The sequence below is a fragment of the Pristiophorus japonicus genome, chromosome 1 (assembly GCF_044704955.1).
Source record: "Pristiophorus japonicus isolate sPriJap1 chromosome 1, sPriJap1.hap1, whole genome shotgun sequence".
NCBI classification, from domain to species: Eukaryota; Metazoa; Chordata; class Chondrichthyes; family Pristiophoridae; genus Pristiophorus; species Pristiophorus japonicus.
The window spans coordinates 318,748,146-318,772,240 of NC_091977.1; the positions used below are offsets into that span (position 1 = coordinate 318,748,146).

Below are 24,095 nucleotides of genomic sequence, written 5' to 3' on the forward strand. Positions count from 1 at the left end.
TTAAGATGGAAAGTGAAGTAGTCCAACCCGAAACTAGGGTCCTAAATCTAAACAAAGGAAACTACAAAGGTATGAGGAATGAATTAGCTATGATAAATTAGGAAGATTCATTAAAAGGCATGATGGTGGATCGGCAATGGCTAACATTTAAGGAACGAATGCATGAATTGTAACAGTTATACATTCCATTCTGATGTAAAAACACACAAGGAATAGTGGCCCAACCATGGCTAACAAAAGAAATTAAGGATAGTATTAGATTCAAAGACAACTTTATACAAAGTTGTCAGAAAAAGTAGCAAGCCTGAGAATTGGGAGCAGTTTAGAATTCAGCAAAAAAAGGACCAAGAGATTGATTAAGAGGGAAAAATAGAGTATGAGAGTAAACTTGCAAGGAACATAAAAAACGATTGCAAAAGTTTCTATAAGTACGTAAAAAGAAAAAGATTAGTGAAGACAAATGTCGGTCCTTTACAGACAGAAACAGGAGAATTTATTATGGGGAACAAGGAAATGGTAGAACAATTACGGAAGATGACACAAAAATAACGTCCTAGCAATGCCAAGGGTCTAATGAGCAAGAGAAATTAAAGGAAATGATTATTAGTAAGAAAATAGTGCTGGAGAAACTAATGGGACTGAAGGCTGATAAATCCCCAGGGCCTGATGATCTGCATCCCAGAGTACTAAGAGGTAGCCATGGAAATAGTAGATGTATTGGTTGTCATCTTCCAAAATTCTATAGATTATAGAACAGTTCCTGCAGATTGGAAGGTGGCAAATGTAACCCCACTATTTAAAAAAGGAGGGAGAGAGAAAACAGGGAACTACAGACCGGTTAGCCAAACATCAGTTGTAGGGTAAATGCTAGAGTCTATTATAAAGGATGTGATAATGGCACACTTAGATAATATCAATGGGATTAAACAAAGTCAACATGGATTTATGAAAGGAAACTCATGTTTGACAAACCTACTGGAGTTTTTTGAGGATATAACTGATAGAATAGATAAGGGAGAACCAGTGGATGTAATGTATTTGGATTTTCAGAATGCCTTTTGATAAAGTCCCACATAAGAGGTTAGTGTGCAAAGTGAACGCATATAGGATTGGGGGTAATGTATTGGCTTGGATTGAAAATTGGTTAACTGACAGGAAACAGAGAGTAAGAATAAACGGGTCTTTTTCAGGGTGGCGGGCAGTGACTAGTGGGGTACCACAGGGATCAGTGCTTGGACCCCAGCTTTTCACAATATATATAAATGATTTGGATGAGGGAACCAAATGTAATATTTCCAAGTTTTCTGACGACACAAAACTAGGTGGGATTGTGGGTTGTGAGGAGGATGCAAAGTCGCTGCAAGACGATTTGGATAGGTTGAGTAAGTGGGCAAACACATGGCAGATGCAGTATAACGTGGATAAATGTGAAGTTATCTACTTGGTAGGAAAAACATAAGGACAAAGTATTATTTAAATGCTAATAGCTTGGGAAGTGTTGATGCGCAGAGGGACCTGGGTGTCCTTGTACATCAGTCATTGAAAGCAAACATGTAGATGCAGCAAGCAGTTAGGAAGGCAAATAATATGTTGGCCTTCATTGCAAGAGGATTTGAGTACAGGAGCAAGGATGTCTTACTACAGTTATACAGGGCATTGGTGAGACCGCACCTGGAGTATTGTGTGCAGTTTTGGTCTCCTTACCTAAGAAAGGATATACTTGCCATAGAGGGGGTGCAGCGAAGGTTCACCAGACTGATTCCTGGGATGGCAGGACTGTCTTGTGAAGAGAGATTAGGTCGACTCAGCCTATATTCACTAGAGTTTAGAAGAATGAGAGGGGATCTCATTGAAACGTATAAAATTCTGACAGGGTTGGATAGACTGTATGCGGGGAGGATGTTTCCCCTGGCTGGAAAGTCTAGAATAAAGGGTCACAGTCTCAGAATACGGGGTAGGAAATTTAGTACCGACATGAGGAGAAATTTTTTCACTCGGAGGGTGGGGAACCTGTGGAATTCTCTACCACAGAAGGCTGTGGAGGCCAAGTCACTGAATATATTTAAGAGGGAGATAGATAGATTTCTAGACACAAAAGACATCAAGGGATTATGGGGAAAAAGCGGGAAAATGGTGTTGAGATGGAGGATCAGCCATGATCATATTGAATGGCGGTGCAGACTCAAAGAGCCGACTAGCCTACTACTGCTCCTATTTTCTATGTTTCTATGTAGGAATATAATACATGTGATGATGGCTTTCTGCAATTTGCCCCAATTTGTATCTGATCAAAATGAATAGGGTTCCTAGTTGGGTCACGCCTGTGATCGCTGATCTAAATTGGCTCCCAGTCCAGCAACACGTTGCTTTTTTTCTCACCCTTGTGTTCAAATCCCTCCATGGCTTCGTCCCTTCCTATCTCTGTAAGCTCCTCTAGAACTACAACCATTCGAGATCTCTATGCTCCTCTAATTCTGGCCTCTTGTGCATCTTCAATTTTCATCGCTCCACCATTGGTGGCCATGCCTTCAGCTGGCAAGGCCTTTAGCTCTGAAATTCCCTCCCTAAACCTCTCCGCCTCTCTCTCTGTCCTCCTTTTACGACGCTCCTTAAAACCTACCTCACCTGCCTAATATTCCCTCTTGTGGCTCGCTGACAAAGTTTGTTTGTTTGTTTGACGCTCCTGTGAAGCGCTTTAGAACGCTTTACTACGTTAAAGATGTTCTATGAATGCAAGTTGTTGTTGTCTTCCACTTACCCACTGGGAGACACTAGTCGTGCTCATTTTAAGGTTGACTACATTTTTAAGCAAAAGAGAAAAGTGGCAGCTTTTGTTATATTAGATATTAGGTAATGCTGGATTTTTACTAAGCACGTATCACAATATATTCCAAATCCCAGAAATTGTTCTTTAGTCATGGGCTGCTGTTGGGACTCATCTAAAAAGGACGGACAGTGGTCAAGTATGTTTTGTTTTTCTTGTTTTTGCCCTTAATTCTAGAGCTGCACCTTTCCTAACATTTCATTTGCACGTCTATGGACGATCTGCATGTATAGAGCACAGAGATAAAATAAAGACTTGCATTTTTGTAGCGCCTATCACGACCTCAGGACATCCCAAAAAGCTTTACAGCCAATGAAGTCTAGTCACTTTTAATGTTGGAAACGTGGCACTCAATTTGCACACAGCAAGCACAGCAAGCTCCCACAAACTGCACTATGATAATCACCAGATCATTTGTTTTAGTGATGCTGGTTGAGGAATAAATATTGCTCCGGGACACCGGGGAGAACTCCCCTGCTCTTTGTCGAAGGGTGCCATGGGATCTTTTACGTCCACCTGAGGGGCCAGGCAGGGCCTCGGTTTAACATCTCCTCTGAAAGACGGCACCTCAGACAGTGCCGCACTCCCTCAGCACTGCACTGGGGTGTCCGCCTAGATTTATGTGCTTAAATCTCTGGGAGTGGGACTTGAACCCACAACCTTGTGACTGAGAGAAAAGCCTCTTCTCACAAAACCTGATTTGTATAAACCTTGTAACAGGTGCAGTGTCAAGAATCCAGAGTTCCAGAATGTAACGGACTTCGGGACGATCGGTGGCAGGGTCGACCGGAATCCGTAGAATGTTCTGGAATCCGGACCCGACGACCCTGCTGACCTCAGGGTCTACTCGGCGGGGCCCCGCTCGATGACATCCTCGTCGGGACTGGCCAGCCCAACATCCTCCTCGGCGGGGTCGAACGGCCCGAACAACCCTCGGCGGGAATCCCACCTACCCCCCGCGCCCCGCCCCCTCCTCCCCTTTCTGACGTTACGAAATTCGGAAATACCTGAACCTGGGTGTTTCCGGATTCGTGATGAGAGAAATAAATCGAAAGTCCGGAAAAGCCCAGAATCCGGAAAGGCCTCGGTCCCGAGGGTTTCTGATTTTAGGTGCTGCAACTGTATTAACTTGAAACTTTAAGAAAACAATCCGAGTTGCTTGCATAAGTTTGTATTTTAAAAAAACTAAAGATTGGCATGTAATTAAATTAAATTCATTTTTTTTTCTCACGAGTGCATTTCTTCCACTTCTGCTTTTTCAAATTTTTTTTTAAAAGGGCTTATCATTTCATGAGTTTTCACAAGGTTTAGAGTGTGCCAGTTAGGAAATCCATTCGATTACTGTGATACAAATGAGAATGTTAATATTTTTAAAAATCCGTTGTGTTGTTTTTTTTAATTGCAAATTTGCCAGAAATTGCAGGAGTGCTTGGGAGAATAGGCATAACAATACAAATAGCTCTTTGTGGAAGGGTGTTTGTGTTTGGCGGAATAAAAGTGAAAGGAAAAGGTGGTGAATAATTTGTACCTCATCTTGTGTTCTGCAATGACTACAATTTTTTTTCCAGAAGTAGCTGGGAAGTCTCATAAATATTCATTTCATCAAGTAATTAATAACCCATTAATCTTCGGCAAGTAAATAATGCACTTGAGTTGAGTGGACATGTATGTTGGTGCCTGAGCTGTTGAAATCTAATGGCTGCATAGAATTCCGTGGAGATTTCTGGTTTACAGTTTATAGAATCATAGAATGATACAGCACAGAATGCCATTTGGCCCCTCGAGTCTGTGCTGGCTCTTTGGTAGAGCGATCCAATTAATCCCACTCCCTTGCTCTTTCCCCATAGCCCTGCAATTATTTTCCTTTTAAGTATTTGTCCAATTCGCTTTTTTTGAATGTTATCATTGAATCTGCTTCCACCGCCTTTATATAGCGCCTTTCATGACCACTGGACATCTCAAAGCACTTTACAGCTAATGAAGTACTTTTGGAGTGTAGTCACTGTTGTAATGTAGTAAACGCGGCAGCCAATTTGCGCACAAACATAGGCAGTCCCTCGGAATTGAGGAAGACTTGCTTCCACTCCTGAAGCAAGTTCTTTGGTGGCTGAACAGTCCAATATGAGAGTCACAGATGTTGTCACAGGTGGGACAGACATTCGTCGAGGGAAGGGGTGGGTGGGACTGGTTTTCCACACGCTCCTTCCACTGCCTGTGCTTGACCTCTTCATGCTCTCAGCGTTGAGAATCAAAGAACTTTGCGCCCTCCCAGATGCACTTTCTCCACCTAGGGCGGTCTTCGGCCAGGGACCGCCCTAGGTGTCACACTTTATTAGAGAGGCTTTGAGGGTGTCCTTGTTATGTTTCCACTGCCCACCTTTGGCTCATTTGCCGTGAAGAAGCTCCACATAGGACATTTGCTTAGGTAGGGAGTCTTGTGTCTGGCATGCAAACTATGTGGCCTGCCCAGCGAAGTTGATCGAGTGTGGTCAGTGCTTCAATGCTGAGGATGTTAACCCGGACGAGGACATGATGTTGGTGCGCCTGTCCTCCCAACGGATTTGCAAGATCTTGTGGAGACATCATTGGTGATATATCTCCAGCGACTTGAGGTGTCTTCTGTACATCGTCCATGCCTCAGATCCATACAGGAGGGTGGGTATTACTACAGCCCTGTCGACCATGAGCTTGGTGGTAGATTTGTGGACCTGGTCTTTGAACACTTTTCCTCAGGCGGCCGAAGTCAAGTCAGGGGACAAGTCTGACTGCGGCAACTACAGGGGAATCTCCCTGCTATCAGCCACTGGGAAAGTGTCGCTAGAGTTCTCCTCAACCGTCTTCTCCCTGTGGCCGAGGAGCTCCTCCCGGAATCACAGTGCGGATTTTGTCCCCTACGGGGCACAACGGACATGAGCTTTGCAGTGCAACAGCTGCAGAAAAAATGCAGGGAGCAGCACCAGCCCTTATACATAGCGATCTTACAAAGGCCTTTGACACTCTCCTCCTCCATTTCGGATGCCCCCAAAAGTTTGTCAACATCCTTTGCCTACTCCATGATGACATGCAGGACGTGATCCTTACCAGCGGATCCATTACAGATCCAATCCAAGTCCGGACCGGGGTCAAACAGGGCTGCGTCATCGCTCCAACCCTCTTCTCAATCTTCCTCGCTGCCATGCTCCACCTGACAGTCCCACAAATAGCAATGTGATAATGACCAGATCATCTGTTTTTGTTATGTTGATTGAGAGATAAATTTTGGCTAGGACACCAGGGATATCTCCCCTAATCTTCTTCAGAATAGTGCCACGGATTCTTTTACATCCACATGAGAGAGCAGATGAGGCCTCGGTTTAACATCTCATCCGAAAGGCGGCACTTCCGTCAGTGCAGTACTCTCTCAGCACTGCACTGGAGTGTCAGCGTAGATTTATGTGCTCAAGTCTCTGGAATGGGATTTGGACCCAGAGGCGAGTATGCTACCCACTGAGCCACAGCTGACACTGACAGTTTAAGGCAGTGCATTCCAGATTTCCAGATCCGAACAACTCGCTGTGTTTATAAAAAAATAAAGAATACATTTCCTCATGTCGCCGCTGTTTCTTTTTCCAATCACCTTAAATCTATGTCCTCTGGTTATCAACCCTTCTGCCATTGGCAACAGTTTCTCTTTATTATCAAAAACATTTTGAACACCTCTATCAAGTTTCCTCTTGACCTCTGCTCTAAGGCTAACAATCGCAGCTTCTCCAGTCTCTCCACATAACTGAAGTCCCTCATCCCTGGTACCATTCTAGTAAATCTCTTCTTCATCCTCTCCAAGGTCTTGATATTGTTCCCAAAGTGTGGTGCCCAGAATTGAATACAGTACTCCAGCTGAGGCCTAACCAGTGTTTTCTAAAGGTTTACCATAACTCTGTTGCTTTTGTACTCTGTGCCTCTATTAATAAAGCCCAGGATCCCATACGCTTTTTTAACAGCCTTCTTAACTTGTCTGCCACCTTCAAAGACAGAGGTGCCTCTGTCCCTGCACTCCCTTTAGAATTGTGGCATTTTAGTGTAACATTACCATTATGTATAGCAACTACAGCAACTTGCATTTTACAGCGCCTTTAACGTAGAAAAATGTTCAAAGGCGCTTCACAGGAGCTTTATCAGATGAAATTTGACACTGAGCCACATAAGAAGACATTAGGAGTGGTGACCAAAAGCTTGGTCAAAGAAGCTTAAGAAGCAGCTTAAAGGAGAGAGATGGAGAGGTTTAGGGAGGGAATAACAGAGCTGATGTGGCTCAGTCTCACATTTTGCCTGATAATGCTCCTGCGAAGCGCCTTGGGATGTTACGTTATACCCTGTCAAGCCGTCTGAAGAAGTTTATACATTTTAATGAGATCACCTCTCATTCTTCTAAACTCCAGAGAATATAGGCCAATCTCTTTATAGGACAATTCCCCTTCATTCCAGGAATCGATCTCGTGAGCCTTTGTTGCTTTGTTGCGCCCCCTCTTCCCCCCCCCCCCCACTAAGGCAAGTATGTCCTTGCTCCATTAAGGAGACCAGAACTATACAAAGGCTCCAGGTGAGGTGTCACTAAAGCCCTATATAACTGTAATAAGACTTCTTTACTCTTGTACTCCAATCTCCTTGCTTGCTCTACCTGCATGCTAACTTCCTGTGATTCGGACACATCCAAATCTACGTACACCAAAAAAGTGATGGATGTCTCAAGTTATCATTTTAATGTTTTCTATGCCAAATAACATGCTGTATTTTTTTTTTCTTTCACAGCTCCAAAAGGTCAGAATGGGCAACCAGTCTGGTAAACACGAATCCCATCATACAACTAGTGACCAGCCAGCCAAAGTAAGGACACCTGCTTTACTTACTGATGCGAATTGTCTCTTTTTTAGTGTGTGCACGTAGTATATCTCCAAGTTTTAAATTAGACATGGTGTAAAGTTGTTTAATAGTGGGATAGAATTTTGATTCACTTTTAATCCGGTTAGCAAGAAAAAACTTGCATTTCTATAGTGTCTTTCATGTCCTCAAGATGTCTCAAAGTGCTTTACAGCCAATGAAGTACTTTTGCAGTGTAGTCACTGTTGTAATGTAGGAAACGTGGCAACCAACTTGTGCACAGTAAGCTCCCATAGACAGCAGTGTGATAATGACCATATAATCTGTTTTAGTGATGTTGGTTGAGGGATAACTATTGGCTAGTACACCGCAGATAACGCCCCTGCTCTTCTTCAAAATAGTGCCATAGGATCTTTTATGTTCACCTGAGTGGGCAGTTTAACATCTTATCTGAAAGTCAGTGCAGCGCTCCCTCAGTATTGCACTGGGAGTGTCGGCCTGGATTTTGTGGTCAGGTCTCTGGAATGGGGGCTACGAAGCCACAATCTTCTGACTCTGAGCTGAGAGCGCTCCCCACTGAGCCACGGTTGACATCTGATATTTTGTTAAGTATCACAAATGATAGCTTCCTGGCCAGTTTTGGGCAGCTCTGCTGAATCTGCTTCCAATTATTTGTTACCACAAGATTTCCAAAGCCTCCTTATTTGGAGATGCATGTATGATTCATAAAACAAAGCTGTGGTGTGGTGGCAGCCGACTTGCCAGATAAACAGGAAACTATTGCACCAGGTTCCCGCCCTGTTTTCTCCAAAGTTGCAAATCTTTCAGTGCGTGCTGCAAATGTTGCCTGATTGTAGGCCTCTTGTCTGCCCATTGCTTTCAGAACCTCCAAGTATGCTTGACTGGCTTCACTTGAGTATAAATTAGGGTCGCCTCCCCCTCACAGGATTGCCCTGCAGGAATTAAAGGTAAAATTCCAGGACACTGCTGCCAGCAAACCCAGGAGAAAAATCAAATATCATAAAATAAAATTGGTTTTCTTTTTCATTTTCTTTGAAAGTGTTTGTTTATTAGTTACAAAAATATTGGGAAATGGTGGAGGATGGGAAAGGCAGTCAAGAATCATCTAACCGGGTAACAGAGTCTGTTTGCTTTCCAATTGGTGTGGGGAGCTGGAGTGCCCTGTGGTTGGGCGTATTGTGAGTAACCACTAGCAGGAGTGTGGGGGCAGGGCAGGTTGGAGGCAAGAGGTCATGTGATGAAAGCTCTTGGATTGCGTCAAACCAGAGTTGGCCACCCTATTGTAAAACATAGAAACATAGAAATTTACAGCGCAGAAGGAGGCCATTTCAGCCCATCGTGTCCACGCCGGTCAACGAAGAGCCGCATGGCCCTTTGTCAGCAGCCCTAAAGGTTATATATAAACCCATGAACAATGACGGAAAGGCAAAGAGCACCCAGCCCAACCAGTCCGCCCCACACCATTGCAACACCCCTTATAATAAAAACATCTATACTCCACCCCAACTGGAGCCATGTGATCTCCTGGGAGAGGCAAAAACCCAGGCCAATTTAGGGAGGAAAAAATCTGGGAAAATCCCTCTCTGACCCATCCAGGAGATCACCTTGGCTGTATTCTATTCCCTGCAGTACTTACCATTATATCTGCGCCGACCAACAAAACATCATCTAGTCTAATCCCAATTACCAGCTCTAGGTCCATAACCCTGCAGGTTGCTGCACTTTAAGTGCCCATCCAACCATCTCTTAAAAGTGGTGAGGGTTTCTGCATCCACCACTCTTCCAGGCAGCGAGTTCCAGATCCCCACAAGCCTCTGCGTAAAGAACCCTGTAAACCTTCCACCGACCACCTTAAAACTATGCCCCCTCATAATAGCCCCCTCCACCAATGGAAATAGGCCCTTACTATCCATTATGTCCAGGCTCCTCAATATTTTGTACATCTCAATGAGGTCTCCTCTCAACCTCCTCTGTTCCAATGAGAATCCAATCTGTCCTCATAACTAAGATTCTCCATTCCAGGCAGCATCCTAGTAAATCTCCTCTGCACCCTCTCTAGTGCAATCACGTCCTTCCTATAATACGCGACCAGAACTGCTCTCTCTTAGCATTCCTAATATCCTTTTTAATTTTGCCTCTTAACTTTTTATATTCCTCTAAAGATTCTAAAGTATTTAGCCGTTGATATGTGACATAAGCATCCCTTTTTTCTTAATCCTCCCTTGTAAGTCCCTCAACATCCAGGGGGCTCTGGAATTATTTTTCCCAGCCTTTTTTTCGGATCTCCTCCTTATATGCATCCCACTGTTCTGACACGGATTTACCCACAAGTAGCTGTTTCCAGTCCACAATGGCCAAATCACTCCTTAACTTAGCAAAATTAGCTTTTCCCCAATTCGGAACTTTTATTCCAGCCTATTCTTGTCCTTATCCATAACCAACTTGAATCTTGCTGAATTATGGTCACTGGCACCCAAATGCTCCCCCACTAATACCCCTTCAACCTGCCCAGCTTCATTCCCCAAAACTAAATCCAAGACCGCCTCCTCTCGTGTTGGGCTTGCTACATACTGACTAAAAAAGTTCTCTTGAATGCATTTCAAGAATTCCACACCCTCTATACCCTTCACACTAAATTTGTCCCAATCAATATTTGGACAGTTAAAATCCCCTATTATTACTACCCTATGGTTTTTAGACTTCACAGCAATTTGCCTACATATTTGCTCCTCTATCTCCCTCCCACTGTTTGGGAGTCTATAATACATGCCCAGCAGTGTAATCGCCCCTTTTCTATTTTTCAATTCGACCCATATGGCCTCGGTTGATGATCCCTCAGACATATCATCCCTCCTCACCGCTGTAATAGTTTCTTTAATCAGTACCGCAACCCCCACCACCCTCCCCCCACCCCACCCTGCCTTTTTAACCCCCTCTCTATCTTGTCTAAAAATCCTGTAGCCAGGAATATTAATCTGCCAAACCTGCCCCTCTTTCAGCCCTGTTTCTGTAATGGCTATAATATCATACTCCCAAGTGTCTACCTATGCTCTTAGCTCATCCGCCTTATTCACTATACACCTTGCATTAAAGTATATACCATTCAGCACAGGAAGACTTCCTTGCTTACTGCATACTAAGCCCTGTTTCCTCTGTCTTACATATTCGCTTTCTAGATTCTTGCTATCCAACTTCTGCTTAATTCCTTCTCTTTTGAATTCGTTCTCAGGTTCCCATCCCCCTGCCATGCTAGTTTAAACTCTCCCCAACAGCACTAGCAAAACTCCCCTCGAGGATATTAGTCCTGGCGCTGTTGAGGTGCAACGCGTCCGATTTGTATAGGCCCTATCTCCCCCAGAAGCGGTCCCAATGCCTCAAGAATTTAAAGCCCTCCCTCCTACACCAATTTTCTAGCCACGTGTTCATCCTCTCTATCCTATTCTTGTACTCATTAGCACATGGCACCGGTAGTAACCTGGAGATTACTACCCTTTTGAGATCCTAACCTTTAATTTTCTTCCTAGCTCCCTAAATTCTTCCTGTAGGACCTCATCCCTCATTTTACCTATGTCGTTGGTCCCGATATGAACAATGACCTCGAGCTGTTTACCCTCCCCCCGCCTCCAGGATGCCCTGTGTCCGCTCTGTGACATCCTTGACCCTGGCACCAGGGAGGCACAAAACCATTTGGGAGTCACGTCTACAGCTGCAGAAAGGCCTGTCTGTTCCCCTAACTATAGAATCCCCTATCACTAGGGCTCTTTTGTTCTTCGTCCCTCCCCCCTGTGCAGCTGAGCCACCCGTGGTGCCTTGGAATTGGCTGCACTCCCGAGAGACACCATCGTCCTTACCGATACTCAGAAGTGAATATCGGTTTGAAAGCGAGATGGTCTCACGGGGGGACTCCTGCGCTACCTGCCTAGCACACTTACTACGTCTGGTGATCACCCACTTCCCCTCCACCTGCACGCCTTTAAGCTGCAGGGTAACCACCTCCTGAAACGTGCTATCCACGTAATTCTCATCCTCGCGGATGCACCTTATTGACTCCACCCGCTGCTCCAGCTCCGAAATGCGGAGCAATTGAAGCTGGAGACACCTCCTGCACACATGGTTGTCTAGGCTGCGTGAAGTGTCCAGGACTTAACACATGCCGCAGGATGTGCACTTCACGGGGCTAAGCTGCACTGCCATCCCTCTAGTTAGACTTATCTAGTTTAAAATCGACTTAAAAAGAAATAGAAAAAAGAGAGATACTTACCATCTCATCTCACTGACCTCTGTGGCCTCCTGAACTCACCGACCTCTCGGCCTCCGAACTCGCGACCTATTTAAAAAGACATAGAGAAAAGAGAGCTACTTACCAACTCACCTCAATGACCTCCCGGCCTCCGTACTCCCGACTCACCGACCTCGGGGCCTACCGACTCGCCGACCTCCTGAACTCGGACTCCCCGGAACTCATGGGCTCTCCCTCTCTCGTCACGGACTCTCCAGCTCTTCCGACAGGCCGACTCAGGATCCAACTCTCAAGCACCGCGATTGGTTGCAGAACACGCTGATCTCTGGCCTCTGAGCTCTCTTCCTGTTGGTTCCCAAGGCAATCAATCACCACTCGCCAACATTACACTGCCAGATTAAGTTGAGAGGCTCAGAGGAAGAAATAAAATGAGGCCGTGAATCTGATGGCCTCCCTGCAATAAGATGGCCGCCACACATGTTTGTTTTAATTTTCTGTTAATCGGAGCAGGTCATCACAAGGTGATGAGTATAGCCAGAATGCCAGCATATCACGTTCATCCCAGTTATCTTTGATCTAAAGTACCCCTGTGCCGTATTAATATTTTGTAATGGTTTTCCGATGGCTCAGTTAACAGGTAGAAGAAGAGAAAAATTCGTTTGTCAATCACTCGTTTAGAAAAACCGATGGCTGCTTTAAAAAAAAAACAATTCTGAGGTAAATGTATTTTACATTTCCAGTTTTTTAATCCCTGCCCTGCCCCATCATACATATTCCATGTCTTCTTTTGAATACAGTGACCCATGGTGAGATACGGCCTTGACATTAACACCTGTCAAGCTGGGCAAGGTGGAGGTGGAGGTGGAGGTGGAGATGGAGGTTGAGGAGGAGGAGGATGATGTTCAAAATTTAAACCGGGAATGCATCCCCAACCTGTCCCATACGAGCTAGTTACCATTTTTGCGGCAGTGGGTAGTGTGCTGTTACGAGTGTCCTGCCCTCGAGAGGCAGGACATAGAAACATAGAAACATAGAAAATAGGTGCAGGAGCAGGCCATTCAGCCCTTCTAGCCTGCACCGCCATTCAATGAGTTCATGGCTGAACATGAAACTTCAGTACCCCCTTCCTGCTTTCTCGCCATACCCCTTGATCCCCCGAGTAGTAAGGACTTCATCTAACTCCCTTTTGAATATATTTAGTGAATTGGCCTCAACTACTTGCTGTGGTAGAGAATTCCATAGGTTCACCACTCTCTGGGTGAAGAAGTTTCTCCTCATCTCGGTCCTAAATGGCTTACCCCTTATCCTTAGACTGTGACCCCTGGTTCTGGACTTCCCCAACATTGGGAACATTCTTCCTGCATCTAACCTGTCTAAACCCGTCAGGACACTTCATTCACGGATTTAAATTCAGTTCCCACAGTGCAATTAGGAGCTCGGTTCTAAATTTAATAGTTGCCCGGGCGGGTTTCCCAGGGGTCGGGGAAACCTGGCAGTGAAAGGGAGACAGGAGCTGACGGCTCCACATGTTCGTGCTATTCAGAGCATTCCTTGTGGGCCAGGAGAACAGGAATAGTCAACCCCACCAGCCCCTCAAGGAAGCCTTCGGCCTCCTCCCTGCTGATCATGACCCCTCTCTTGCCCCCACCATCGCGATTGACGACCTTCGTTTCCCCCCCCCCGCCGATTGCCGCGCTCTGCCTCCCCCGCCCCGCACCAAGACCTGATCTCACGTGCGCTCCCACCCGATTGGCGCTCTCTTCCTCGCCTACCCCCCCAAATCTTGATCTGTAGCATCCTCCCTCCTGAATGCCAGGGATCATCCCCAAGAGTTTCCAGTTGCGGCCTCCTGCTGCTGGTTTTCCAGCCTGTCAATCTGTCCGGCTGCCGGGCGGGAAACGGAAGTAAAAAATGGCGGTCCTGCTGTTAAATTTGACAGAACACCTGCCTTTTCGGGCTCCCCATTACTCCCCGCAAACAAGCTCACCCATTCCCTCCCTGTAGATATCGGGCCCACTATTTCACGGGCTCGGTTGCCCTCCGTCTAACCTTCAACAGGACTAGTTGGGTGAGATGCTGTGAATATTGGCAGGTTATTCAAATGGCCTGCCTCTCCACGGAGCCTATTATCCAAACATGCAGTTTCCATCACAGGCTAGCAATCAACAGCGAAAACCCAAAGAGCATCTCCCCCTCCCACCCCCAGACCTGGGACACTAAGACTAATCAAAGTACTTTCATCACTGCCTGATGAGATCAGTTAACTGAACATAGGTGAGGAAATGAATGCCCAACTGTTCCTGCTCTGTATTGTTCACTAACACACCAAACGTTGGGTTTACTCGTTCAGTCGACCTGTACATTTATTTTAATATTAAACAAATTGATTAACTTTTCATTGTTTTTATTGCTGAGTTGCATTTGAAGCTCTAAATTGATGTTTGCCTGCATCCAGGGACAATGAACAGTGCCAGCAGATAGTTGAAGGCTTTGTTCTCCTAATCCCTGCCTGGAGTCAATTAAATGACTATTGAGCCTGTGAAAGCAGTCAATGAGGAACAAGGTCCTTGTGTAGTAGCTGTTGGTTCTAGAGGCGCATCGCTACTGAAATGACTTGCCTGTTACTTTACTACCATTAATATTGAAGGATAAAGGTACGGAATGGCCTTTAGCTCAAAAATTTGACTTGAATACAGCCTTTATTATTTAATATGTGTGTATATATTCTTTGAAGATGGTAGGACAAGTTGATGAAGCTGTTATGAAAGCATACAGGATCCATAGCTTTATAAATAGAGGCATAGAGTACGAAAGCAAGGAAGTTATGGTAAACCTTTATAAATCACTGGTTCGACTGCAGCTAGAATTTTGCCTCCAACTCTGGTCACCGCACTTTAGGAAGGATGTCGGGCCTTGAAGAGGGTGCAGAGGAGATTTACCAGAATGGTACCAGAGAGACTTCAGATATGTGGAGAGACTAGAGAAGCTGGGATTGTTCTCCTTAGAGCAGCGAAGATTAAGGGGAGATTTAATAGAGCTATTCAAAATTTATGAGGTGTTTTGAGTAGATGGGGAGAAACTGTTTCCACAGAGAGGAGGGTTGGTAACCAGAAGAAACAGACTTAAGATAATTGGCAAAAAAAAAAGCCAGGGGAGAGATGAGAATTTTTTTTTTACTCTGCGAGTTATTTGGTATGCTCTGCCTGAAAGGGAGCTGGAAGCAGATTCAATTGTAACTTTCAAAAGGGATATACTTAAAGAAAAAAATTGCAGGCCTATGAAGAAAGAGCGAGAAAATAGGACTAATTGGATAGCTCTTTCAAAGAGCCGGCACAAGCACAATGGGCCGAATGACCTCCTTCTGTGCTGCATGGTCTATGGTTCTATTTACAAGCAAATTACAAAAAAAAAATTTTGCCATGTTCTCTGCGTTTTTAAAGCCGAGGCATAGAAATATGATGACCTGACGACATCAGCGCCCAGAACCTCCTGGGGTTCACTGCTTTCAAAGAGCAGAATGGTTTGCTTTGTAGGTAATGCAGAGATAATAATGTTGATAAAAAGATTGGTGCCGCTTTCAAATGCTGAACTTCAAAATGAAAGCTAGGATGTTCAGGGGTGATTATCAGGAAACAATTCTTCACACAAAGGGTAGTGGAAATCTGGAACTCAGTCCCCCAATTGAAAATTTCCAAACTGAGACTGACAGACTTTTGTTAGGCAAGGGTATTAAGCGATACAGATGGAGTTAGAATGCAGATCAGCCATGATCTAATTGAATGTCGGAAGAAGCTCGAGGGGCTGAATGGCCTCCTCCTGTTCCTATGTCTCCAGCCATTAAGAGAGCTTAAACTATTCATGTTATTTTAACTATTAATGCTGTTCTTTGACTCAATCAGTGCTTATTTTTGTACAAATTATTACTACAGTTGTTATTGTTGGCACTTGAGTGTTCTTTCTGGAGGGAGAAACTCCATCCTGTAAGATTGGTTGGAAGTTCTTGATTTATTGTCTTGCAAATTGGCAATGACAGAAAGAGCTCCACACCCTGTGTTTAGTTGGGGTATGGAGGTGAAAGAAGAGAGACTTTCCTGATACTAGCAGCAAGGTTCTTCTTCTGCTTTGCTACTCTTTTTACTTTGCGTATCATGAGGAGGAAACTACAAACTGTTGTATTGATAATTTTACAATGATCTATTGAGGAGTGCGAACTTGAGGTAATGGGCCCGAAATTCAGTACCACTGGAAAGTTGGTGCTCCTCCCAGCTTTTTGTGGCCATTAGCGCCAAAGATTTTGAGTGGCTGTCTAAGCTCTTGTTGTTTTTCAACCTCACTGTTCTGCTCTACATGCAGTTCAGTCACACACAAGAGCTATTTAGCGTGGCATTGTAGTCTAAAGTTTGTCTGTAAGAAATATTGTGGGTAAATCTGCTTTTGTTTAATAACTTTATAATAAATTTGAGCTTGAATCATATAGCTTATAAGCATGGTTTTTAAAAATTCGTTCCAGGATGTGGGCATCGCTGGCAAGGCCAGCATTTATTGCCAATTCCTAATTGCCCTTGAGAAGATGGCGCTGAGCCGCCTTCTTGAACCGCTGCAGTCCGTGTGGTGAAGGTACTCCCACAATGCTGTTAGGGAGGGAGTTCCAGGATTTTGACCCAGTGACATTGAAGGAACGGTGAGATATTTCCAAGTCAGGATGGTGTGTAACTTGGAGGGGAGCTTGCAGGTGATGGTGCTCCTATGCGCCTGCTGCCCTTGTCCTTCTAGGTGGTAGAGGTTGCGGGTTTGGGAGGTGCTGTCGAAGAAGCCTTGGCAAGTTGCTGCAGTGCATCTTGTAGATGGTACACACTGCAGCCACGGTGTGCAAGTGGTGGAGGGAGAGAATATTTAAGGTGGTGGATGGGGTGTCAAGCAAGCGGGCTGCTTTGTCCTGGATGGTGTTGAGCTGAGTTGTTGGAGTTGTACTCATCCAGGCAAATGGAGAGTGTTCCATCACACCCATGACTTAACATAAGAACATAAGAAATAGGAACAGGAGTAGGCCATACGGCTCCTCGAGCCTGCTCTGCCATTCAATAAGATCATGGCTGATCTGATCATGGACTCAGCTCCACTTCCCTGCCTGCTACCCATAACCCCTTATTCCCTTATCGTTTAAGAAACTGTCTATTTCTGTCTTAAATTTATTCTATGTCCCAGCTTCCACAGCTCTCTGAGGCAGCGAAATCTTTGGAGGCAGTTCAGAAAAGGTTCACTCGGTTGATTCCGGGGATGAGAGGGTTGACTTATGAGGAAAGGTTGAGTAGGTTGGGCCTCTACTCATTGGAATTCAGAAGAATGAGAGGTGATCTTATCGAAACATGTAAGATTATGAGGGGGCTTGACAAGGTGGATGCAGAGAGGATGTTTCCACTGATGGGGGAGACAAGAACTAGAGGGCATGATCTTAGAATAAGGGGCCGCCCATTTAAAACAGTGATGAAGTGAAACAACTTCTCTGAGGGTTGTAAATCTGTGGATTTCAAATATTTTTTCTTCTGAATGTAGGAGACCCTGGGAAAGCTACATTTATTGCCCGACCCACGTGGTCATAACAAGGTGGTGGCGGGCTATCTTGATCCACTGCAGTCCTGTGCTGATGGTGGTCCCACGATACTGTTAAGGTGGGGCTATTGACCCAGTAAGAGTGCACGTCCCAATCAAGATGGTCTGTGCCTCGAAGGGGAGGGTGTTCCCATGCTACTCTTGTCTTTCTTAAGGCTGGAGGTTGCAGTGTTGGGAGGTGTTGTTGAAGTAAGACAGGTGAGTTGCTGTCCATGTCCTAACTCGCACCAAATCCCGTTCACCCATCACCCCTGTGCTCACTGACCTACAGTGGCTCCCGGTTAAGCAATGCCTCAATTTAAAAATTCTCATTCTTGTATTCAAATCCCTCCATGGCATCGCCCCCCTCCCTATCTCTGCAGTCTCCGACAGTCCTCCCAGATCCCTGCGCTCCTCCAATTCTGGCCTCTTGCGCACCCCCGATTTTAATAGCTTCACCATCAGCGACCGTGCCTTCAGCTGCCTAGGCCCCAAGCTCTGGAACTCCCTTCCTAAACCTCTCCGCCTCTCTTTCCTCCTTTTAAGATGCTCCTGAAAACCTACGTCTTTGACCAAGCTTTTGGTCATCTGCCCTAACAGCTCTTTATGTGGCTCGGTGTCAAATTCTGTTTGAAAATCTCTACTGTGAAGCACCTCAGGACCAATGTTCCCTGAAAGCTGCTTTTTGTTCTGTGTGGCCTGTTTCTTTTACTGCGTGGTCCCTTTAAATTTCTGCACAGGCATGGTATTTGCAATGGAAAGGCCGGTGAGCGGCTTACACGGGACCTTACGGCCATACAGCTTAGAGGGAACATTGCTTGGGACATTTTACTATGTTAAAGGCTCTATATAAATGCAGACCAATTTGTCCCAGATGATGCCAACCGTCTTCGAATGTTGCAGCCATACCCATCCAGGTGCATGGTGAGTGTCTGTCCCACTCCTCACTTAAGCCTTGTAGGTGGTGGAGAGGGTTTAAAAACAATGCTTTTATGCCCAGCATTGTCAAGAGGCAGGTTTTGAGGAGCGTCTTAAAGGAGGAAATAGAGGTGGAGAGGTTTAGGGAGGGAATTCCAGAGCTTGGGGCCTAGGCAGCTGAAGAAATGGAAACAATGATGGAAGCCGAATTCATAATATATTTTGAAAGGCAAGTATTTGAACAAATAATAGTGTATGGGGAAAGGGCAGGAGAATGAGACCAGATGATTCATTCTTAGGAGAGCCAGTACGTGGGCGGTGGATAATTATGTGCGGGGTTTGAGGGCGTGGGGAGGCGTTTAGTGAGCAGATGCGAGGGGTCAGTGGGCTGATAAGTGGGTTGATATGGGGGGGCGCTGCTGATGCAGGGACCCTGGGCTAAATGGGCCACCTTCTGTGCTGTAAAATTCTGTATAAATATAAGTTGTTGGGGAAAGTGTTATTTTAAAGACTCCAGTTTTACCATACATGTAATTGGGTAAAAATGTTCTTCTTGCAGTTGGAACATTAGTATGGGGTTAATCTTGTGTGAAGGCTGTAGGAAACTGACAAAGGACTTTTTGAACAATGGCATTGGAGAAAAAAATATGTATAATCTTCTAAACAGCTGCTTTTAATCTTGTACTCAATTGGCATTCAACAGAGCCGATCAGTACCAATGTAGATGAACATTGTGTTGAGACTACAGAGTACAATCCCAGCCTGCTGCCCCGCTAGTTCTAGATTAGATTATCTACCACCCGAGGTGATTTTGAGTAGTTTCGCCCTGAGATACTAAGTGCAATTTCCATGTTAATACAATTTCTTCCAGAGAAGTCCGGTCTAAAATCTCAATTAACAAAAGGCTGGCATCCACTGTATTAGAAAGCCTCTTTAAAATGTCACCGTTTGTATTGGGCTTGCTTTTTCACTGTCGTGGTTTCTGCACGAGATATTCAACTCAAAAACACATAGGCAGGGCCCCCTGTGGCTGTTGTTGCTAATTACACCGGAGTTTTCAGGGCCAAGGGGACCGGACCACAAAAAGGGGGCGTTTGGCACCTAGGGAGGTTTGTCTTGGCTGCCTCACTATCAGAAGAGGCCATACAGTGCTTGCTGACCTACTTGCTCTCCCATTCTTGGGTACGATTGAATTTCTAGATCATTAATTGGCCAGAATAAAGGAAGCTTCTCTCTCCAATTGGCCAGTGTTACCCTGATCGGAGAGTTTCTTGATGTTCACATTGGATGGTAAAAGCAGAGAAAATATTTATTTTCCTAATGCTGACAGCTAATTGATCTCCACTACAAATTTAAATGAGAATGGGGGTTTGGTGGTTCAAATGTACTGAGACAGCGGTGGCGCTGTGCCAATTTCTGAATAACATCTTTGTAGAATTTTATGAGCGAGGGCAACGAGGCATCTGGCACCTCAGTGAATGATGGTGCCAACAGACTATCTCCTTAACCAGTGAGATTTAAGGATAGAGAAAAGAATGGTGGAGAAAGAAATAGGATGAATTAGAGTCAAATCGTGTACATAAAGAGATGGAAAGAAAGTTTGGATTAAGAGAGAGAGAGAAGAACAAGAGACAAAGGATAAGTGTTTATTTGAAAACCGTGGCAATTTAAAAAAAAAAATTCATTCCCAGGATGTGGACAAGGCCAGCATTTATTGCCCATCCCTAATTGCCCTTGAGAAAGTGGTGGTGAGCCGCCGCCTTCACAACTGAATGACTAGCTGGGCCATTTCAGAGGGCAGTTAAGAGCCAGCCACATTGCTGTGGGTCTGGGGTCAGATATAGGCCAGACCGGGTAAGGACGGCAGGTTTCCTTCCCTAAAGGGCATTAAGTGAACCAGTTGGGTTTTTATGACAATCCACTAGTTTCATGGTCACCATTACTGATACGAGCTTTTTATTCCAGATTTATTTAATTAAATGAATTTAAATTACCCAGCTGCTGTGGTGGGATTGGAACTAATACCTCCAGATCATTAGTGTAGGCCTCTGGTTTACTAGTCCAGTAGCATAACCGTTATGCCACCATTCCCAGACATCACTACTTTAAAAGAAAGGAAGTAGAGGAGAAGAAAAATTCTGTTGTTAAAATGCTGCTGTTGATGGCGCTGATTGAAGGTCCTAGTACTACAAGGTGACTTTATTTCAACAAAAAGAACAGGAATAACAACAAGATTTCTTCTCACCAACAATATCAAAAAAATAAAGAACTTGCATGTATATGGCACCTTTCACAACCTCCAAGCAGTCTATAAGCGCTTTATAGCCAAAGAAGTACTTTTTGAAGTGTGGTCACTGTTGTAATGTAGGAAACGCGGCAGCCAATTTGTACGGACCCAGTTATTTTCACTGTGTTTTGGCTGATTGGCTCTCTATAATCACATGACCTGATTGGTCCCCTTGGAAGATAAGCCACACCTGAAGTTTCTCTGGAGTGCAATTGGACCCGCCAAGCCCAAGTTCTGAGTGACTTTGGGAAGTGTAATTTGAGCCATTCCGACTTCAGAACTCCCCTGCAAGCAGTCACAGAGAGGATAGAGCTCCACAAACCCAGCAAAAGCCTCCCCAATCCCTGACCATAGCCCAAGTGCATGCCTCCCCAAGCCAAAGTCCCTGAACCCCTCCCCCCAGCCCAAGTTCCTTACACCCCAGCCCAAATTCAGCCCGCCCACCACAGTCCAAGTTTATGCCTCCCCCAGCCCCGTCATAGATGGGGCAATGTGTGGGTCACGGATCATTAACAGGTTTATTGGGTATAAAGTGAATAGTGACAGTGTAGTGACTTCCGGAATTCATCCACTCCAACGATGTCCCTTGTAACAAATGCACCGTAGCTTTCCGAGAAATGGGGTTGAGTGTAAAGAGGGCTGGAAGAACATGATCTGACTTCCCTGAGTTCCCTCTCTCCCGTCCAATTCCCCCTCCCGCTCTCCCTCTCTCTTTCCCCCACTCCCCCCCCCCACCCCGAGGCTCTCTCTCAATTTCCCCCCCCCCCGTATCTCTCTCATTCTCCCCCTCCCCGCCCCTGTCACTCTCTCCTCTCTCTCTCTCTCTCTCTCTCTCTTCCCCCGTCTCTCTCTCATAGAAACATAGAAAATAGGTGCAGGAGTAGGCCATTCATCCTTTGAGCCTGCATCGCCATTCAATATGATTATGGCTGATCATGCAACTTCAGTACCCCATTCCTGCTTTCTCTCCATACCCCTTGATCCCTTTAGCCGTAAGGACCACATCTAACTCCCTTTTGAATATATCTAACGAACTGGCCTCAACAAATTTCGGTGGTAGAGAATTCCACAGGTTCACAATTCTCTGAGTGAAGAAGTTTCTCCTCATCTCGGTCCTCAATGGCTTACCCCTTATCCTTAGACTGTGACCCCTGGTTCTGGACTTCCCCAACATCGAGAACATTCTTCCTGCATCTATCCTGTCCAATCCTGTCAGAATTTTATATGTTTCTATGACATCCCCTCTCATTCTTCTAAATTCCAGTGAATATAAGCCTAGTCGATCCAATCTTTCTTCATATGTCAGTCCTGCCATCCTGGGAATCAGTCTGATGAACCTTCGCTGCACTCCCTCAATAGCAAGAACGTCTTTCCTTAGATTAGGAGACCAAAACTGTACACAATATTCAAGGTGTGGCCTCACCAAGGCCCTGTACAACTGCAGTAAGTCCTCCCTGTTCCTATACTCAAATCCCCTCGCTATGAAGGCCAACATGCTATTTGCCTTCTTCACCGCCTGCTGTACCTGCATGCCAACTTTCAAATGACTGATGTACCATGACACCCAGGTCTCGTTGCACCTCCCCTTTTCCTAATCTGTCACCATTCAGATAATATTCCGCCTTCCTGTTTTTGCCGCCAAAGTGGATAACCTTATATTTATCCACATTATACTGCATCTGCTGTGCATTTGCCCACCTAACCTGTCCAAGTCACCCTGCAGCCTCTTAGCATCCTCCTCACAGCTCACACTGCTGCCCAGCTTAGTGTCATCTGCAAACTTGGAGATATTACATTAAATTCCTTTGTCTAAATCATTAATATATATTGTAAATAGCTGGAGTCCCAGCACTGAACCTTGCGGTACCCCACTAGTCACTGCCTGCCATTCTGAAAATGACCCGTTTATTCCTACTCTTTGCATCCTGTCTGCCAATCAGTTCTCTATCCATGTCAATACATTACCCCCAATACCATGTGCTTTAATTTTGCACGCTAATCTCTTGTGAGGGACCTTGTCAAAAGCCTTTTGAAAGTCCAAATGCACTACATCCACTGGTTCTCCCTTGTCCACTATACTAGTTACATCCTCAAAAAATTCTAGAAGATTTGTCAAGCATGATTTCCCTTTCATAAATCTATGCTGACTTGGACCGATCCTGTCACTGCTTTCCAAATGCGCTGCTATTACATCTTTAATAATTGATTCCAACGTTTTCCCCACTACTGATGTCAGGTAACCTATATTTTCTCCCTCCTTTTTTCAAAAGTGGGGTTACATTAGCTACCCTCCAATCCATATGGGATTTATCGGCCTTCAATCCCATCAATTTACCGAACACAATTTCATCACTAATAAGGATTTCCTTCAGTTCCTCCTTCTCACTAGACCCTCGGGCCCCTAGTATTTCTGGAAGGTTATTTGTGTCTTTAGTGAAGACAGAACGAAAGTATTTGTTCAATTGGTCTACCATTTCTTTGTTCCCCATTATAAATTCACTTGATTCTGACTGCATGGGACCTACATTTGTCTTCACTAATATTTTTCTCTTCACATATCTATAGAAGCTTTTGCAGTCAGTTTTTGTGTTCCCTGCAAGCTTACTCTCATATTCTATTTTCCCCCTCCTTATTAAACCCTTTGTCCTCCTCTGCTAAATTCTAAATTTCTCCCAGTCCTCAGGTTTGCTGCTTTTTCTGGCCTCTTCCTTGGATCTAACACTATCCATAATTTCCCTTATTTGCCACGGTTGAGCCACCTTCCCGATTTATCTTTAAATTGTTGAAGTTCATCCATGTGATCGTTAAATGTCTGCCATTGCCTATCCACCATCAACCCTTTAAGTATCATTCGCCAGTCTATCTTAGCCAATTCATATCTCATTTCATCGAAGTTACCTTTCTTTAAGTTCAGGACCTTAGTCTCTGAATTAACTTGTCACTCTCCATCTTAATCAAGAATTCTACCATATTATGGCCACTCTTCCCCTTTCTATCTCTCTTCCTGTCTCTCTCTCTCTCTCCCTCGTCCTCATTTCTCTCTCTCTCTCTTCCCCCATATCTCTCTCTCTCTTCCCCCATATCTCTCTCTCTCTCTCTCCCCCCATCTCTCTCTCTCTCTCTCTTCCCCCATCTCTCTCTCTCTCTCTCTCTTCCCCATCTCTCGCTCTCTCTCTTCCCCATCTCGCTCTCTCTCTTCCCCATCTCTCTCTCGCTCTCTCTCTTCCCCCATCTCTCTCTCTCTCTCTCTCTCTCTTCCCCATCTCTCTCTCTCTCTCTCTTCCCCATCTCTCTCTCTCTCTCTTCCCCATCTTTCTCTCTCTCTCTTCCCCATCTCTCTCTCTCTCTCTCTTCCCCAT

The 24,095-nt window shown here is 45.0% G+C and overlaps 1 protein-coding gene across 4 annotated transcripts in view; it reads left to right on the forward strand.

Annotated features, from left to right (window-relative positions):
• LOC139272308 (myelin basic protein-like) overlaps positions 1 to 24,095 on the forward strand; it is a 271,092-nt gene that overhangs the window by 60,144 nt on the left and 186,853 nt on the right. For all 4 annotated transcript variants that reach the window (XM_070888585.1, XM_070888583.1, XM_070888584.1 and 1 more), the window contains one exon: positions 7,613 to 7,687. In XM_070888585.1, the coding sequence (XP_070744686.1) occupies positions 7,628 to 7,687 (60 nt within the window). In that variant the 5' untranslated portion in view covers positions 7,613 to 7,627. The remainder of the gene's footprint in view (positions 1 to 7,612; positions 7,688 to 24,095) is intronic.